This window comes from Octopus sinensis, linkage group LG18 (genome assembly GCF_006345805.1).
Source record: "Octopus sinensis linkage group LG18, ASM634580v1, whole genome shotgun sequence".
Classification (NCBI taxonomy): domain Eukaryota; kingdom Metazoa; phylum Mollusca; class Cephalopoda; order Octopoda; family Octopodidae; genus Octopus; species Octopus sinensis.
The window spans coordinates 8,566,315-8,586,358 of NC_043014.1; the positions used below are offsets into that span (position 1 = coordinate 8,566,315).

Consider the following 20,044-nt stretch of genomic DNA (forward strand, 5'->3'; position numbering starts at 1 on the left):
TTTCACGGGGTTCTTGCTGTTTTGCATGAGCAAGTCCAATAACCCAGTCTTTAGGAATGTGACAGTGCTAATGATACAGTAATTACTTCTAAAACACAAAGTCAGAAGTTTGGGAGGGAGTTAGCCGATTAAATTTGACTGATACTATAATGAAAAGAGAAAGTTGATTTTATGGGGATTGGAAGTCAGAGCGTGAAAACCCAGAACAAATACCACATGACATCTTGTCTGATGTTTTAATGGCTCTTCCAATTGGCTGCCCTAAAATTTTGTGGGTAGGAGTTTCATTGCTAAGATTGACTCTAGTACTAGACTGGTACTCTATTTTATCAGTGCCAGAAGGATAAAGGGCAAAGCTGACCAGTGTGTTTTGAATTTGGAATGTAAAGAGCTGAAGCAAATTTCACAAGGGACTTTGTTTGACACTCTACTGCCTTTGCCATTGCATCACCTTTAAATAATTTGTAATGTAACCTTAAGGAATGCAATTTTGAGAAGAGGGACAGTCAATACCTATTTCTTTACTACCCACAAGGGGCAAAACACAGAGGAGACAGCCGGATTAAGTCGATTATATTGACCCCAGTGCGTAACTGGTACTTAATTTATTGACCCCGAAAGGATGAAAGGCAAAGTCGACCTTGGCGGAATTTGAACTCAGAACTTAACAGCAGACGAAAAACGGCTACGCATTTCGCCCAGCGTGCTAATGTTTCTACCAGCTTGCTGCCTACTGACTCCAGTACTTGATTGGTACTTTATTTTATCAAACCTGGAGGAATTAAAGGCAAAATTGACCCTGGTTGGATTCAAAATCAAAACATAAAGAACAGGATCAAATATTACAAGACAATTTTCCAGTGCCCTAATGATTGTCCAATGCTCTAACCCTTGCCATAATAATAATAATAAAAATTTCAGATTTTGGTACAAGGCCAATAATTTTGAATGGTATAGGACTTGATTGGTACTTTATTTTTATCATCCCCTTGAGGATGAAAGGCAAAGTTGACCTTGGTGGCAGAAGGAATACCTATTTCTATTTCTTTATTACCCACAAGGGGCTAAACACAGAGGGGACAAACAAGGACAGACATAGGTATTAAGTCGATTACATCAACCCCAGTGCGTAACTGGTACTTAATTTATCGACCCCGAAAGGATGAAAGGCAAAGTCGACCTCAGCGGAATTTGAACTCACAACGTTGCGCCAGACGAAATACTGCTAAGCATTTCGCCCGGCACGCTAACGTTTCTGCCAGCTCGCCGCAGAAGGAATACCACTTAGTGTTTTGTCTGGCATGAGTATAATTCTACAAGCTCACCACCTTTTCTAACTCTTTACTCCTTTACTTGTTTCAGTCATTTGACTGCGGCCATGCTGGAGCACTGCCTTTTAGTCGAGCAAATCGACACCAGGACTTATTCTTTGTAAGCCCAGTACTTATTCTATTGGTCTCCCTTGCTGAACCGCCAAGTAACGGGGACGCAAACACACCAGCATCGGTTGTCAAGCAATGCTAGGGGGACAAACACAGACACACAAACACATATACGACAGGCTTCTTTCAGTTTCCGTCTACCAAATCCACTCACAAGGCATTGGTCGGCCCAGGGCTATAGCAGAAGATACTTGCCCAAGATGCCAGGCAGTGGGACTGAACCCGGAACCATGTGGTTGGTTAGCAAGCTACTTACCACATAGCCACTCCTGCACCTGTTTCAAATTTTGGCACAAGACCAGCAATTTTAGGAGTTTTGATGATTATATTGACACTAAAAGGATGATGGGTAAACTTGGCCTCCACAGAATCTGAACCAATTCTCTAATCTGCCATCTCTTTCTACCATGGGCACAACATCACAGCTGCTTATATGAAAGATGCATTTGATTAAATTAACTCCAATATGTCATTGGTACTTTGTAATTATTTTATCAACTTCTGAAATAAAGAAGATAAAATTCACCTTGTAAAAGGATAAAACCAAACACCATATTCAGTAGAATGATGTCATAATAATGGCTTCTGATGTAGGTATAAGGTCAGAAATTTGGAGGGGACCACTGACTCTAGTATTTGGCTGGTATTTTATTTTATTGGCCATGAAAGTATGAAAGGCAAATTGGCAAAATTGGCCATGAAAGGTGACCTTGTCGAAATTCGCTTTGTCTTTCATCCTTTTGGAATCAAAATAAAATATCAAGTTCTGAGGTTGACAATATTGAATAACCCCACCCCTCGAAATTGTAACGAGAAGAGGAAATTTTTTCAATACTATTGACCATAGGACTTTATTGATACTATTTTATCAAAAGGCTGCTATGGTCAACTTGGCTTTTCATCCTTTAGTGGTGGGGGTCAACAAAGGAAGTACTGAAGTCATTATAATTAACTGAACTCCTCCAAAATATTGGAACTTGTGTCTATGGTAGAAAAGATTACATTTATTTATTTATTTATTTTTCTAAGGAACTCAGAGGGTTGCAATGCAAAATCAACACTGGTAGTGTTTGAACTCAGATAACAGAGCGACAAAACTAAATTCAGCACTACTGATTCTGCAACAACAACAACAATTTCTAAGTCTGAATAGGAAAGGACTTATCTATAGCCAGAGAGAGAGATCTTGTAGGAGACTGTGGGTGAGTGTAGGTGTACATGTGCAAGTTTAAGAGAGAGAAAGAGAGTGAGAGAGAGTGTAACTGATGGGAACCTGGAAATGTTAAAGACATGCATTGCAGGAATAGGTGGAGGCGCAATGGCCCAGTGGTTAGGGCAGCGGACTCGCGGTCATAGGATCGCGGTTTCGATTCCCAGACAGGGCGCTGTGAGTGTTTATTGAGTGAAAACACCAAAAGCTCCACGAGGCTCCGGCAGGGGATGGTGGTGATCCCTGCTGTACTCTTTCACCACGACTTTCTCTCACTCTTACTTCCTGTTTCTGTTGTACCTGTATTTCAAGGGGCCGGCCTTGTCACTCTCTGTGTCACGCTGAATATCCCGGAGAACTACGTTAAGGGTACACGTGTCTGTGGAGTGCTCAGCCACTTACACGTTAATTTCACGAGCAGGCTGTTCCGTTGATTCGGATCAACCGGAACCCTCGTCGTCGTAACCGACGGAGTGCTTCCATCCAGGAATAGACGGAGACGGAAAAGAAGGTTCCAGAAAAACAGGGGTTCCTGGGATGAAGAAGAACTTAAGTCGGAAAAAAGCCCAGCAAAGATGATAGGAAAAAGAAAATGTAGAGCACAATAGATGGGTTACAAAAAAAAAAAAAAATAGAAGTAGGGTGCTGGCATTGAGAAGAACAGGGTCCGTTTGAGGTAACAGGTTTAGGGCAAAAGAAAACAACATGAGGAGGGACTAAGAATGAAAGGTCTTTTGATAAAGGAGAAGATTTTACTGAACAGACTGGTAGCTGCTTAAAATACCTATGTAAGTGTGTATGTGTGTTTATATATATATATATAAACATATATGTGTGTGTATATATATATGTACATATGTGTATATATATATATATATGTGTATATATGTATGTATATATATGTGTGTATATATGTATATATATGTGTATATATATGTATGTATATATATGTGTGTATATATGTATGTATATATATATATATATATATATATATATATATATATATATATATATATGTGTTTATGTATATATATGTATATGTATGTTTATGTGTGTATATATATATATATATATAATGCTGGATACCAGTAATTGAAGGTGAAGTCCCAGCCTAGATGTGAGAGAAGTTATTATACAATGGTAGTTATGTTTTGGTAGAATAAGAGAAAAGGTTCCCCAAAGTAAGATACAAAGAGGTGTTAAAAAGGGAGGCACTGTTGAGAGAGAGAAGGGGTCAGTTGAAATGGAGGAGGATGAGAAGAAAGGGGGAGGAGTATTTTTCGGTTAGTATTTCAGAAGCTATTGAAAAAAAAATATCGCCTTGATTTACGTCTCCATATCAGAGACATCTTCAGCAGACGAAATTAGTGGATGTCTTCTGAAATAATTAGTGGCAAGTTTCTTTGCTATTTCTTTGGCATTTTCTGCGTTGCTATTGGATTGCTTTACAAATCGCTGAGTGAGTAATTTCGCAACCATTTTAAAGAGTTCTCGTGAGGCAAATTTGCCGTTTTTGTAGTAAGGATTTAAATAATGGACAATAAGATTGGCAGCTTTCTTCATCTCGTGACTGTTGGGGTTGGTACTTCCTGTATTATTGCTAGAGCTACAAGACGAATTCTTCTGCACTTTGGCACCGCATTCTTCCTCTTGCACAATTACCTTATGACTTGAATCTGTATTGCTTGTGTTTTCTTCGAATCTTACTCCGCTTGACTTTTTCTTCTCCTGTCTCACCACCTCCATCCAGCTGTCGTCTGGTGGTGGAATTACAGAACTTCTCTCAACAATTACCGCTTCTGTCGTAGAATCAGGAAATAAAGCACCGTTTTCTTTCTGTTTCTGATTAACGTTTGCAGAATTAGTTTTGTTTGTGGCTTCATTAGTTGGTTCGTCCCACCGACTTTGTCTTCGTCTAGATTTACTTTTGGGGACATCTGATGTCCCTTGGTGATCAAAGACTATCACTTTTTTATGAAACTCCTTCGGTTTCATACACCCTTCCAGTTCTTTTCCCTTTTTCTCTTCGCTACTGGACATTTTCTCTTCAATGGATGAAATCACATTCTGGAGATGGCTACTTTCGGTTTTCCTGCGTTTGTGTTTATGTTTTAGAGGATCCTTTTCCTGAATTTTATGTTTGTTGACTTTATAAGATGACGGTGATGATAATGATGGTGATGGTGATGACGCGACAAATTCTGTTTCCATGACAACAGTTTTATTTTCCTTTACCTTAGAACTATGAGAATCTCTGGTTAGATTTTCATCCGGTAGTTTTTTGTGCTTACTCCTTTTCTCACTGCTAGATCGTTTTTCTGATCTTTTCTCCTTCTTTGTTCTTGATGGGGATTTGGTGGGGCTCACAGATTCCTCTAACTTTCTGTTAAAACAATCTTTTTTGATCACTAATTCAGGACTATTTCCCAGAACCTTCTCAGTAGCTTTATCCTCTTCATCGGACGTCAGACCTGTGCTATGAAAATCTTCATCAAATCTTTTATCTTTTTTGACTAACCCTAACTCTGAAACTTTTGTGGCTTTTTCAAGCTTTTCATGAAAATTATCCTCTTTCTTAAATACTGGAACAGGACTTTTTACAAGAACTGCCTCTGTAATCTTATCATCTTCATCAGAAGTCAAACCCGTGCTACTGAAATCTTCCTCTCCTCTTTTAGTGTGCTTAGCTTTTGTTGATGACTTTTGAACATGTTTTTCTGACTTTCTGTGAAAAGGCTCCCCATGCTTACCAATAGATGACGCAAGTTTCTTCACTGGGACACTTTTAGTATTTTCATCCTCATCAGATATCAAACTAATACTGTTTGATAACTTACCAGGTATTTTGCTGGAACTTTCTTTCTTTTCATCCTTAAGTATTTTAGCTGCAGTTTTAGAAGACGTTTTAGAAGAACTAGCTTTAGAAGAATCGGCTGACTTTTTAGAAGGGGAGGAGGAAGAATGTTTGTGTTTACTTGGTTTCTTGGAAGTTTTGGGACTTTCTGAAGAATTTAAAGCCTCTTGAAATGAATTATTAAAATTTTCTGCTGAGCTGGAAGAGTTGGTACCTTTACTGTCATTTTTCTTTGAATGCTTTGAAGAGGATTTTTTGAATTTAGAAAACTGCTTCGAAGACCGGCTTAGAACTGAATTAAGAGGTGTGAAAAGAGCTAGCTCAACCTCTTCATCCTCATCTGTAGTGGTAAGGCCAGTGGACTCAGGATCATCAAACAGCAGAGGTGATTCTGCCTGGTTTTCCTCTTCCAGTTCACTAATTTCTTCTTCCATTTGTTCATCCTCGTTAGCGGCTGTATAATGGGAATCTGATTTCTCTTCATCTGAATTTGGAACTGTTAAACATGATGTCAATTCATTCTGTCGAGTATCTACCGTGTTTTTATCTTTCTCTTTTCTTGGGGTACTACCACGATGCTTCTGCTCATCTGAACTACTTGTGTCTTTTGCTAATATTTTCTTGTTCTTAACTGGGCCCTTTCTATCTTCATCTGAGCTGATTCCACTAGAGTCCGGGGCCCAAAGGGGTTTTAAGCTTGAATGAAGGTTTTTACATTCAGTGAGTTTTTTAATCTCAAATTCTTTCTTAAAAATACCAGCTTTGTAAAGATTTGCAAACTTGCTGGCCTTAAACACTTCAAATTCCAAATCTGCACAACAAATTGGAACTTGAAATTCTCCATCCCTTAACTTATGAGGGACATCTGCAAAATACTTATTAAAGTTGTTGCACAATGCAGATTTCAATTTCTCAAAACAGTACATCCGGATTTGAAAGTTTAGTCGTGGAATTCTGTCACTTGAAGGATCTCGGAGTGGACAGTCAGCAGGAATGACTGGTGTGTCATCTTCCTCTTCCTGTACAATAGATGGAGCAGGTTTACGTCTTTTTAATTCATTCAATATAAGATTCTTACGTTGTCTTCTGTTATTGTCATTCTCATCGTCAGAATTTTCATCACTGTCTTCTTCGCCATAGTAGTCTTTGGAATCCTTCTGCTGACCAAGCCGTCCACCACCATAAAGCTCTACATCTGGTTCCGTTGGTTCCTTGACCATTCTTGTACTTCCATATTCATTTCGACACCACTTCCCGTAACTACCCTGCAGAAGGTTCTGCACTTGTTTGTCAGCATACTTTGCATTTTTACAATAATCACATTGCTTCTGGCAGTTTGGTTTTTCATCACCAAAATACTCTGCTATCACACGGTGCCGACAACGTGGTAGTTCACAGTACTTAACCATTATCTCAAAGTTAGTCTCTGCTGATTTTCTCATGCAATTTTCTTGGTTGCGGGCATTCCTCTTAGTTGCTTCTTGCTTCAGGAGGAAAGATATAGCATCTCGGTCACGGCGAGAGTAATAGAGACAGCAATAAGAAGGCTGGCCATCACGACCGGCTCGGCCAGACTCTTGGTAATAACCAGACATGGTCTTTGGTAAGGTCCAGTGGACAACTAAACGGACATTGTGTTTATCAATACCCATGCCAAAACTGATGGTAGCTGTAATCAATGGGATGCGGCCTTCCATCCAGTCAATTTGGATCTGCAGTCGGTCAACCTCTGAAATACAATACAATAAATTATATTAAAAACATGTAATGTGATAAACAAGTTCTGATGGAAGTAGCAAGTGCTCTAGGGAAGAAGCATAAATATTAATTTCAAATTTTGACATAAGGCCATCAATTTCAGGGGAGGGGGTAAGTTAATTACATCTACATCAATGCTCAGCTGGTAATTCCTCCTCCCCCTCATCATCATCATCGTTTAACGTCCGCTTTCCATGCTAGCATGGGTTGGACGGTTTGACTGAGGGCTGGCGAACCAGATGGCTGCACCAGGCTCCAGTCTTGATCTGGCAGAGTTTCTACAGCTGGACACTCTTCCTAACGCCAACCACTCCAAGAGTGTAATGGGTGCTTTTATGTGCCACCGGCATGGGGGCCAGTCAGGTGGTACTGGCAACGACCTCGCTCGAATCTTTTTACACATGCCAACGGCACAGGTGCCAGTAAGGCGATGCTGGTAACAATCCTGCTCGAATGGTTCCTCTTACATTCCACCGGCACGGAAGCCAGTTAATTATTTTATTGATATCCAAAAGGACAAAAGGCAAAGTCACTCTCAGCTGGAAGTTTGACCACATGGTCACAGGCTCAAATCCTACTTCAGCCATTCTGTTCTGTCTCTGAACGTGGAGGACGTTAGTGAGTTTGTCTATCTTGGCAGCAAGATCAGCAAATCAGGTGGATCAGACGAGGACATCACAGCAAGAAGCAAGAAGGCTTGGCAAGCCTTCGCTATTCTTTGGCCAGTATGGAAGTCCACTGCCATCTCAACTAGAACTAAACTCCGTTTATTTAGTTCAAACGTAAAATCCATGCTTTTGTATGGCTCTGAAACATGGAGAGCCACCTGCAGCAACTACAAGAAGGTCCAGACCTTCATCAACAAATGTCTCCGACAGATCCTCCATCTGAAGTGGTTCGACAGAGTGCCAAACACCGATCTGTGGGAAAGGGCCAACCAGGAGCCCATACCTGTTCAGATTAGACGAAGGAAATGGAGATGGATCGGGGACGCACTGCGGAAAGGACCTTCAAATGTGACACGAAAAGCACTTGACTGGAACCTGCAGGGGAAAAGGAAGTGAGGACGCCCGAAGCAGACATGAAAGTGGAGCATTTTGGACGAGCTCAGGACCACCGGCCTGACATGGGAAGCAGCCAAGAAACACACCAATGACTGCAAAAAGTGGAAAACAACTGTTGAGGCCCTATGCTCCACAAGGGGCAAAAAGGATTAAGAAAAAGAAGAAGTTGGGCAATTAGTGGCATAACAGGAGTCCAGCTGTAAAACCTCAAGAAGGCCTCAATATGGTTGCTTGACTTGTTAGAAAGAGAAGCCAAATTCTCTTCAACGTACACATATCTTGGTAAAAAGGACACATTAGATGCTATACTCTTAGGTATACTATAACTGGAAGTATAACAGAATGGTCATAGCTGCTTGAGTAGAGTGCTGACCTGCCTGGGACTAAGCAACAACAGATGGCCGAATGTAAAAGCATTCTGCATAGGCCAGCAAGGAAAAAGAAATGGCTGCTCCAGTATGGCAATAGCCTTGGGGCTGGAACATGTAAAACAGTAATTGAATAGTAAAAAAACAAAAAAAAAAACAAAGAAAAGCTTGAAAAGGAAAATAAAGAAACAAAACATGCAGAGAAATGTGCAAAAGAAATGTGCCAGATTCTGTTGGCATGGAAATGAAAACATCCAGTTGAAGATTTGAAAAAGTGTACAAAGTTACCTCGGAGTCCAGCATGATAAGCTTTCGTAGGAATCCCACTCTTTTGAAATCGAACAGCTAGTTCATCACACGTGTCTCTAGTACGGCAATATATAATGCCGGCACCATTGTCGTTCCAGCTGTTGTTGTCAGGGGGTTCACCAAACTTTGCACATACATAATCCAGGACATCTTTGAAGGGATCGTCCAAGGTTTCTTTCATTCTTACTTCATAGAACAAATTTGGGCGGAAACAACTAGTTTTGAAAGACGCATAAGGTTTGCGGAGAGCCAGAGATTTTACAATGTCCTTTGTCACTTGCGCTGTTGCAGTAGCAGTTAGTGCAATGCAGGGAACATTAGGGATTTTATTGGCCCTTAACTGGCCAAGTTTAAGGTAATCTGGACGAAAGTCATGGCCCCACTGTGATACACAATGGGCTTCATCAATAATGAAATAGTTCAAGAGGTCAGCATGGTTGAGGCTGTAGAGATGTTGTTGAAGAAAGGCCGTGGAAGCTTGCTCAGGAGTGATGTAGAGGAAACGGGTTTTTGGCTTTGGTCGGTTAAGGTCAGTTGTGATTCGGTTTCTCTCGGTCATGGTCTGTTTAGAGTTGATAGTAACTGCACGGATTCCGATGTTGCGCAAATGGTCAATTTGGTCTTCGATGAGAGCCAGCAGTGGAGAAACCACCACGGAAATCCCGGGTTTGTACATGCCAGGTAGCTGGAAACACAGTGATTTGCCAGATCCTGTGGGCATGGAAATGAAAACATCTTGTTTTCCTGGAAAAAAAAAAAAAAAAAAAAAATAATAATAATTATTATTATTATTATTATTATTAATAATAATAATAATAATAATAATAATAATAATAATATAATAATAATAATAATAATAATAATAATAATAATAATAGTAGTAGTAGTAGTAGTAGTCAAGACAAAGAGTATGATTCGATTGTAAGATATTTTATTAGTTGAGCGATATTTCAACAGTACGTCTGTCGTTGTCAAGTTCAAAATAAGAAGTGATAAAAATTCAAAATTACAGAAATTACTCTTTTACTTGTTTCAGTCATTTGACTGCAGCCATGCTGGAGCACCGCCTTTAATCAAGCAACTCGACCCCGGGACTTATTCTTTGTAAGCCCAGTACTTATTCTATTGGTCTCTTTTGCCGAACCGCTAAGTAACGGGGACATAAACACACCAGCATCGGTTGTCAAGCAATGCTAGAGGGACAAACACAGACTCACAAACACGCATATATATATATATATATATATATACATATATACGACAGGCTTCTTTCAGTTTCCGTCTACCAAATCCACTCACAAGGCTTTATTCGGCCTGAAGCTATAGTAGAAGACACTTGCCCAAGGTGCCACGCAGTGGGACTGAACCCGGAACCATGTGGTTGGTAAACAAGCTACTTACTACACAATATTCTTTTACTTGTTTCAGTCATTTGACTGTGGCCGTGCTGGAGCACATGCTTTAGTCGAACAAATTGATCCCAGGACTTATTCTATAGGTCTCTTTTGCTAAACTGGTAAGTTACCCGGATGTGAACACACCAACATCGGTTCTCAAGCGATGGTGGGAGGACAAACACACACACATCATCATCATCATATATATATATATATGATGAGCTTCTTCCAGTTCCCGTCTACCAAGGCTATAGAAGACACTTGCCCAAGGTGCCATGCAGTGGGACTGAATCCGGAACCATGTGGTAAGCAAGCTACTGACCACACAGCCACTCCTGCACTTATGTATATGCATATATATATATATTTATATATCTCATGTGAACATTATGCTATTGTATAATTTCCTATTTCACTATTTTGTATATATCTCCTCAGGTCAAATGAGAAATGAGAATATTTGTAATACTTGTTTCGAATTTCAGTACAAGGCCAGTAATCTTAGGGGAAATTTTTAAATGATTACATCAATCCCAGTGATTGACTGGTACTTATTTTGACTGGTAACAGCTTCCATTTATGCTATATCTTCCACACAATGGAACTACAGAAGCGGCAGCACGTAAAAACCACCATTTGAGCATGGCCATTGCCAGTACCTATTTCTTTACTACCCACAGGGGGCTAAACACAGAGGGGACAAACAAGGACAAAAATAGGTATTAAGTCGATTACATCGACCCCAGTGCGTAACTGGTACTTAATTTATCGACCCCGAAAGGATGAAAGGCAAAGTCGACCTCAGCGGAATTTGAACTCACAACGTTGCGCCAGACGAAATACCTATTTCTTTACTACCCACAAGGGGCTAAAAACAGAGGGGACAAACAAGGACAGAAATAGGTATTAAGTCGATTACATCGACCCCAGTGCGTAACTGGTACTTAATTTATCGACCCCGAAAGGTTGAAAGGCAAAGTCAACCTCAGCGGAATTTGAACTCACAACGTTGCGCCAGACGAAATGCCGCTAAGCATTTCGCCCGGCGTGCTAACGGTTCAGCCAGCTTGCCAATACCGCCTGACTGGCCCTTGTACCGGCGGCACATAAAAGCACCCACTACACGCCGTTCAAACCGAAAAGATCCAACGAAGGTTGACTGTATTCCTTTATAAAAATTCACAACTTTGTCTCAATGAGAAAAATCTTATCACCACCACCACCACCACACCTAATGTAAATTGAGCAATATAAATAGCAATAGGTTAAATGAATGTAGCATTCAGTTCTATCGTTCCCAGTATAGATCAAACTGGGATCAGCTTTAAGTGTAACTTCACCCTCCCAACTTCAAACGAGTAAACCCATTCCTCCGATACAGCTTCACGTGAACATACCACCACCACCACCACTACCTCGACTCTAGGCCAGTGTAACCTTCTCAAAAGCTGATAATTTTTTTTTACAAAGAGAAGAGGTTCTGTTATCGTAGCTTTCGGTATTCTTGAAATAGAACATGTAACAAAAAAGCTCGCCATCAGATTGATGGATACGTGTGTGTGTGCGTGTTTATATTTGATTAAAAATGGCCTAAAACTGCTGTTGTTTTATACTGTATCTTTTTATGACCCATAAGTTAGAGATTCGACAGACAAAATAAGTTCCAGTTTGTGTGTGTGTGTATACATACATATTTTTACTAGTTTCAGCTCGAGAGCCGTGGCCATGCTGGAGTGCTTGTTTCTACACACGTGTGTGTGTGTGTGTGTGTATATATACATATATATATATATATAATATATATATATATATATATGTATATATATATATGTATATATATATATGTATTATATATATGTATATATATGTATGTATATATATGTATATATATATGTATATATATATGTATATATATATGTATATATATATGTATATATATATGTATATATATATATGTATATATTATATATATATATACTCTTTTACTTGTTTCAGTCATTTGACTGCGGCCATGCTGGAGCACCGCCATTAGTCGAGCAAATCGACCCCGAGACTTATTCTTTGTAAGCCCAGTACTTATTCTATCGGTCTCATTTCGCCAAACCGCTAAGTGACGGTTATATATATATTTATCAAAAGAAAAACAGGATGCAGAGGATTTAGCGGTACATATGTTTCTGGCTTTATTAGACAGTTTATATCAATGCATAATTGATGTAATATGTATATCAATAGCCTTCCTCAGCCGCGCACAATTACCACACCAAAGACAAGTATTACATTATAAGTTTGGGAAAAAGACGAGTTTCGTTGGGGATGCAAATCCTCATAGTCGCATATATAATATATATATATATATATATATATATAGAGAGAGAGAGAGATAGGCAAGGATCGATAAGTTTTTGAAAGCAGTGGCCCACAAAACCTCAGTTCAATTACTAAAATTAGTGAAATAAAAAGATGCGTGGCATCTTGGGCAAGTGTCTTCTGCTATAGCCCCGGGCCGACCAATGCCTTGTGAGTGGATTTGGTAGACGGAAACTGAAAGAAGCCTGTCGTATATATATGTGTTTGTCTCTCTAGCATTGCTTGACAACCGATGCTGGTGTGTTTACGTCCCCGTTACTTAGCTGTTCGGCAAAAGAGACCGATAGAATAAGTACTGGGCTTACAAAGAATAAGTCCCGGGGTTGAATTGCTCGACTAAAGGCGGTGCTCCAGCATGGCCACAGTCAAAATGACTGAAACAAGTAAAAGAGTATACATATTTTTACTAGTTTCAGCTCGAGAGCCGTGGCCATGCTGGAGTGCTTGTTTCTACACACACGTGTGTGTGTATATATATATATATATATATATATATACAGAGAGAGAGAGAGAGGAGAGAGAGATAGGCAAGGATCGACAAGTTTTTGAAAGCAGTGGCCCACAAAACCGCAGTTCAATTACTAAAATTAGTGGAAAAAAACCAAAGAAACAACCGTCCCTCAACATCACCACACACACAAGACCCCTGTAGCAGATAGCCTGATACTCCATCCATACGGTAATTTTACTTCAAAAACCTCCAACATGGGAATACCGAGATATGGAATCTTGCAGATGTTACATTGAGGAGCAGTATTCTACTTCAGCACATATTAAGAATCCACTTGGGTGTACAAAATAAAGATTAGTTGGGGGTGGACAGGACAGTATTCAGGCCTCAATATACCAAACGGTGAACATATGGCAGCGGCTAATTTACGTGAATGAGTGAGCACAAGGCAAAATATGTCTGAAGATGATGAAGAACTGGGAGCGAAGTTGGCGTTTTTTTGCTTCTTCCTCATTCATTATTTGCATTTCTCAATGGAGAATGAAATAAAATGGAATAAAGAGACACGTTTATGCATAACACACACACTCTTCATACATCATAGGGAAATCTAAGCATTTATTTCATACATTTTTACCATGCATTTTTGTTGTTGTTACTCTCTTGTATGTAATAAGAGAAAAACGAAACATAAAAAAACCCGCCAAAACTTTAAACTTGGATACACACGCACATATACACACCTACATACACGCGTGTGTGTTTTTCAGATGTATTTTGGTTTACATTCATATTGGGATAACAGACGACTCATAATGTCTTTTTTTTTTACATCACATTTGAATGAAGAAGTGCTGTGCCCAAAAGCTTTTCTGGGGCTTCCGAGGCTGGTTGGTAGGATGTAGTTGACCTCAGACCGAACTCCTAGTCTGAAACCTTGCAACTCGGATACACAAAACCAAAAGATCCAGTAGGGATCTTTTCCTTTTGAACGGCAGTTTTCAATACAATTTCTAGTTAACTAAACACTTTTAAACTTCGTATACTGGTAGAATGTCCTTATAAAACATCATTTTTTCTTGACTTTATTGAGAAAATTCTATGGTTTGTAACATATTTCGAATAGAATTTTCTCAATAAAGTCAAGAAAAAATGTTTTATAAACACATTCTACCAGTATACGAAGTTTAAAAGTGTTTAGAAATTGTGTTGAAAACTGCCGTTCAAAAGGAAAAGACCCAAAAGCAGTGACATAAAAAACCTTGAACAAATCAAATCAACTACCCAACAATAACAGAAACGACACCCCCGACTAGACTTCCACAGTTTCCGCTTCTGAAATCCATCTCGACAAAGCAGGCATATATGTCGATCTGACTCTTGTGTCAGAAAGCACTCAAGGTGCCACGCAGTAGGATCTTGGGAAACCAAGTTAAAAAAAAGCGAAACTTTTCAAAAACGGGAAAAAAAAGTGTCAACTGCCAAGACAGCCTTTATGCGGTCGTTCGCCCTGCTAGAAATAAAAGGCAATTCTCTCTAAAATCACACTCTAACGTATTAGAAAGGCAAAAATTAGATTAGAGGTATCCTAGAGGATCTTTTCGGTTTGAACGGCAGTTTTTTCTAGCGGTGTCATATGAAATTGTCACCCATAATTATAACCCTAGTATCGATCTATTGCATTTCAATCTGTTTTAGGGTTAGGGGTGGGGGAAGGGTATCTTTTTTTCATCAGAAATGTAAATAAACCCAATCTGTTTCTTAAACGAGGGACATATTCATACGGCACAGAATGTTTTCACCTCCAATAGACGTCATTGATTGGTTGAAATTGCAGAAATTGAAGAAAAAAACAACAAATATCTTACAAACTATAGAATTTTCTCAATAAAGCCAAGAGAAAAAGATGTATATATATATATATGTATGTATGTAAATATTTGTGTCTGTTCCCTCCCCCCACCATCTCTTGACAACCGATGTTGGTGTATTTACGTCCCCGTATAAATAGCGGTTCGGCAAAAGAGATTGATAGAATAAGTACCAGGCTTACAAGAATAAGTTCTGGGGTCGATTTGTTCGATTAAATACATTTCAAGACGATGACCCCAGCAAATAAAAAAAAATAATAAATAAATATATATAATATATATATATATAATATATATATATATATATATATATATATATATATATATATATTATATATAGGCACAGGCGTGACCGGGTGGTAAGAAACTTGCTTCCTAACCACATGGTTTTCGGGTTCAGTCCCACTGTGCGGCATCTTAGGCAAGTGTCCTTACTGTAGCCCCAGGCCGACCAAAGCATTGCGTGTGGATCTGGTAGACAGATAGTGAAAAAAATCCCGTTGTGTGTGTGAGTGTGTCTATATATGTTCCTCCACCATCGCTTGACAACCGGTGTTGGTGACTTTGCGTCCCCGTAACCTAGCGGTTTGGCAAAAGTAATCGATATCAGACTTAAAAAAAAAAAAGAAGTACTGAGTTCGATTCATTCGACTAAAAATTCAAGGCGGTGCTCCAGCATGGGCACTGTCTAATGACTGAAACAAAGATATATATATATATAGTGGCTGTGTGGTAAGTAGCTTGCTTACCAACCACATGGTTTCGTGTTCATCCCATTGCGTGGCACCTTGGGCAAGTGTCTTCTCTATAGCCTCGGGCCGACCAAAGCCTTGTGAGTGGATTTGGTAGACGGAAACTGAAAGAAGCCCGTCGTATATATGTGCGTGTATGTTTGTGTGTTTGTGTTTGTCCCCCTAGCATTGCTTGACAACAGATGCTGGTGCGTTTATGTCCCCTTCACTTAGCGGTTCGGCAAAAGAGACCGATAGAATAAGTACTGGGCTTACAAAGAATAAGTCCCGGGGTCGAGTTGCTCGACTAAAGGCGGTGCTCCAGCACGGCCACAGTCAACTCACTGAAACAAGTAAAAGAGTATATATATATTTGATGATCTCTGAGGGGATGCCGTCTCTTCCCGGAGACTTGCCCCTGGCTAGGGCGTCAATAGCCTTGGTGAGCTCCGCTATAGCCGGCAAACTGCCAAGTTCGTACATATATATATATAACGATGATGAAAGTTCTGTTTCATTTCTTCTTTTCCTTTTTGACGCTATTTTTAGTTTTATTATTTTCCTGGAAAAACTAAATTGAATATTTTACATGTATCTGAGGAGGAAATAGTTCATTGCACGATTATATACCTAGTATAGACACACACTTATGTGTGTGTGTCTGTGGCACCTCAGGCCAACTCTCTCTCTCTCCTCTCTCTCTCTCTATATATATATATATATATATATATATATATAATATATATATATATATATATATAATATATATATATATGTATATATGTTTGTCCCCCAACACCATCGCTTGACAACCGATGTTGGTGTGTTTATGATCCCGTACCTTAGCGGTTCGATAGAATAAGTACTAAGCTTACAGAGAATAAGTCCCGGGGCCCATTTATCGACCCCGAAAGGATTTTGAACTCAGAACGTAACGGCAGACGAAATACGGCTACGCATTTCGCCCGGCGTGCTAACGATTCAGCCAGTTCACTGCCATAAATATATATATATATATATATATATATATATATATATATATATATATATATAATATATATATATATATAATATATATATATATGTGTGTGTGTGTGTGTACCAATTAAGGACTGAACACGAAAAGTGGACAGTCAACATGCTAGATATAGACGTCAAATCGCCATTCTCCACAAAAGATTATGTTCTGAATCAACATAATCTTTTGTGGAGAATGGCGATTTGACGTCTATATCTAGCATGTTGACTGTCCACTTTTCGTTTTCAGTCCTTAATTGGTATATATAAATATTTTAATCTTCGGATTCTTTTTTAATATGCTAGACCACTGGTTTTTAATTGATAAATATCAATTTCTACCCTTAATTAATTATATATATATATATATATATGTATGATCATGTATAGAGTTGTAATTAGCTTGTTTGTTCTATGAAACCACTCCTGTGTGTTTGCGTTTCGGAAACGTAGAATTGTGGTCGAACGAATGGGAGGGAGAGTGCTCAATAATATACGCAGAGTATGGGTTACTGAAACCGAAAGTTTACCATGCAACTCGAGTTAGAAGCCACCGCGACGCAGTGACGTGTGTACACACACACACACATACACACACGTCACGCACATAAACACGATGAAATTATTTTTAGTGGATTCGTGATCATGTATTTACACCAACATTCTTTTCTCACAGAACGAAAATAAACCCCCCTATCTTATAACTAAGCAATTATCTTAATATTTAGACACCTCAGCCACGCACCAACGTGCTGTTACCGTTCCTATCACCCTACTACATGAGAACAGCTCGCTTTCTGAAACTTGAAACTATAAGAAACACTGTTTTATTATTGTCGATCGTATAAAATACAGCCAGAAATGTATAGGGAGGGAGTTAAAATTATTTTATCGATACCTGTAGGTGATTGCTACTTAATTTTATCGACCTCGGAGGGATGACAGGCAAAGCTGACCTCAGTGGAGTTTGAACTCAAATCCGTTAAAGGCCTGAGCTAGCTGAAATAAATATTGCCAAATATCGTTACCCACAAGTTACAGCTAAGGATGAATCGACCCCCGTGAAATAATAATTATTATTAAACTAGCACTCTATCATTTTAACAAGTACCTACAAACAGATTTTCTGGAGGACGATACAGCCAGTCATCAAGCTGGTATCAAACATCACTGGTATCTGTTTTGACTTCCGCGGTGATGAATGGCGAACACAAAACATCCAATGTCGAGATTTAAATAAAATAAATGTTTGTTGTATTCATCACAGAGGGATTTTCTTAAAAGAGAGACACATTAAAAGGCCGTGGGTGTATCTAAACATATCACAATATAATAAACTAAGTGAATAAGTTCATAAGTTTTCAATGCAAAACGCAAAAGGTGACCAACTCTTCCTTGAAGCACAGATCGTTGAATGTAAAGTTTTAATATTTCTGATAAATATTATTATCAAGGATTGTTTTAAATAATATTACAATCATAAAAGAAACTCTTTCTCCGTTTTAATACCTTGTTTTAGTAATTTAATTGACCAAAATCAATTAAGTTACTAAAACAAGCTTTTTTTCTTTTCATTATGGGGAGCACATTTTTTGATCGTTCAGGTAATAACAAACACTTCGTGGCTCCTTCAGGTTTTGAAATCAAAACTTAATAAGACCTAGGGGAGTTGAGAGAGAAAGAAAGATAAATAGATAGATAGATAGGTAGGTAGATAGATGGATAGATAGACTAATTGATAGATAGATAGTCTAATAGATAGATAGATAGACAGACAGATAGATGGATAGATAGACAGACAGATAGATAGGTAGGTAGGTAGATAGACAGATAGGTAGGTAGATAGATAGACTAATAGATAGTCTAATAGATAGATAGATAGACAGACAGATAGATGGATGGATAGATAGATAGATAGACAGACAGATAGATAGGTAGGTAGATAGTCTAATAGATAGATAGATAGACATATAGGTAGGTAGGTAGATAGATAGATAGACAGACAGACAGATAGGTAGATAGACTAATAGATAGATAGTCTAATAGATAGACAGATAGGTAGATAGACAGATAAATAGATAGACAGATAGATAGGCTAATAGATAGATAGTATGTGTGTAGCAGACATAAATGTTTTGTTTTTGTTTGTTATTTATTTCGTATTGAGAAACAAGTCAGAGGTAATATAATAATATATATACCTTTAATGATAGTTTCAATAGCTTTCCTCTGTAGGTCTGACTTAAATTGTTTATGTTTGAAGACATCATTCAGTACCTGGTACATGCGGTCTTCATCCATGGTAAACTGCTTTAAATTGTATCTATGACATTGGTAAAAGTCGCAAGATTTCCAACTCGCTTCGTTGTTGTTGCCAATATCTCTGTGTATGTATATGTTTATATATGTGTATATATATATAGCTCGTGTGTGTGTGTGTCTATGTTTTCCAACTGACAACTCGACAGAGCTTCACCGGTTTAACATCGCCTACAATAATTTTCAATTAACTTTACAACAGTGACCCACCGGAAGTCAACGCTTTTTTCCACAAAGGTCACATCCGATCGGGCCTTCAATTTCTTAATTAGTAAACTTTGCAAGTGAACTTCGTCCCGGGTCCCTTGATCTTGCTCCTTATTAAACCTATTTTTTTTACTGGCATTTCTTACACAAGCGGGTCCACCTCCACCCCCACCCGCATCCCGGCTTTGTTTCTTCACAACTTGTGAAAGAAAAAATAAAGAAATTTACTTCGAATGTCTTTCGGATGATGTAGATCCACGGTTATATAATATTTTCTTATGCTTTGTTTCAGGCATTAGACTGCGGCCATGTTGGGGCACTGCCTGCACAAAAAGATTTTAGTCTAACGAATCGATCTCAGTACTTCCACCGCCCACCCCACCCCGCCGTTAAGTTACAGGGACATAAACAAACCAGCACCGGTTGTCAAGCGGTGATGAAACACAGACACACACACGCACATACGACGGGCTTTTTGAGTTATCTGTTTTTTTTATTATCCACATGGGGCTAAACACGGAAGGGACAAACAAGGACAGACAAACGGATTAGGTTAAACTAAAGCGTTAAACCCGGGCACAAAAAAAAAACGAAAATAGTGTAATAGGTGTAAAACAACTTGCTCTAAACGAATATGATGAAAAAAATGCGCGCTCGCGAAAGGGAAGAGGTGGGG

At 38.8% G+C, this 20,044-nt stretch overlaps 1 protein-coding gene and 2 long non-coding RNA genes across 3 annotated transcripts; 1 reads left to right on the forward strand and 2 right to left on the reverse strand.

Moving 5' to 3' along the window:
* Nucleotides 1-985: 985 nt before the first annotated feature.
* Nucleotides 986-2,325, reverse strand: LOC118766859. The gene is made up of 3 exons (XR_005002768.1): nucleotides 1,718-2,325; nucleotides 1,282-1,337; nucleotides 986-1,033 (listed from the first exon to the last, which is right to left on the reverse strand). It is a non-coding gene; the product is annotated as an uncharacterized LOC118766859 (long non-coding RNA).
* Nucleotides 2,326-2,636: 311 nt separating this feature from the next.
* Nucleotides 2,637-3,268, forward strand: LOC118766861. The gene is made up of 2 exons (XR_005002770.1): nucleotides 2,637-2,749; nucleotides 3,146-3,268. It is a non-coding gene; the product is annotated as an uncharacterized LOC118766861 (long non-coding RNA).
* A 413-nt stretch (nucleotides 3,269-3,681) lies between these two features.
* LOC115221370 (ATP-dependent DNA helicase Q5-like) lies at nucleotides 3,682-19,377 on the reverse strand. The gene is made up of 4 exons (XM_029791544.2): nucleotides 19,281-19,377; nucleotides 19,044-19,231; nucleotides 8,985-9,749; nucleotides 3,682-7,235 (listed from the first exon to the last, which is right to left on the reverse strand). The coding sequence occupies exons 2-4, from the start codon at nucleotides 19,141-19,143 to the stop codon at nucleotides 3,979-3,981; spliced, it is 4,122 nt and encodes a 1,373-aa protein (XP_029647404.1). The 5' UTR covers nucleotides 19,144-19,231; nucleotides 19,281-19,377; the 3' UTR covers nucleotides 3,682-3,978.
* Nucleotides 19,378-20,044: the final 667 nt, after the last annotated feature.

Excerpts from the sequence above, each read along its gene's own strand:
- LOC115221370 (XM_029791544.2), bottom strand. The coding sequence starts at position 19,143 with ATGGATGAAGACCGCATGTACCAGGTACTGAATGATGTCTTCAAACAT. Across the intron at positions 9,750-19,043 it reads TATTGAAACTATCATTAAAG|GAAAACAAGATGTTTTCATT; the intron begins GTATATATATTA and ends TTTTTTTTCCAG. Across the intron at positions 7,236-8,984 it reads TTATCATGCTGGACTCCGAG|AGGTTGACCGACTGCAGATC; the intron begins GTAACTTTGTAC and ends ATTGTATTTCAG.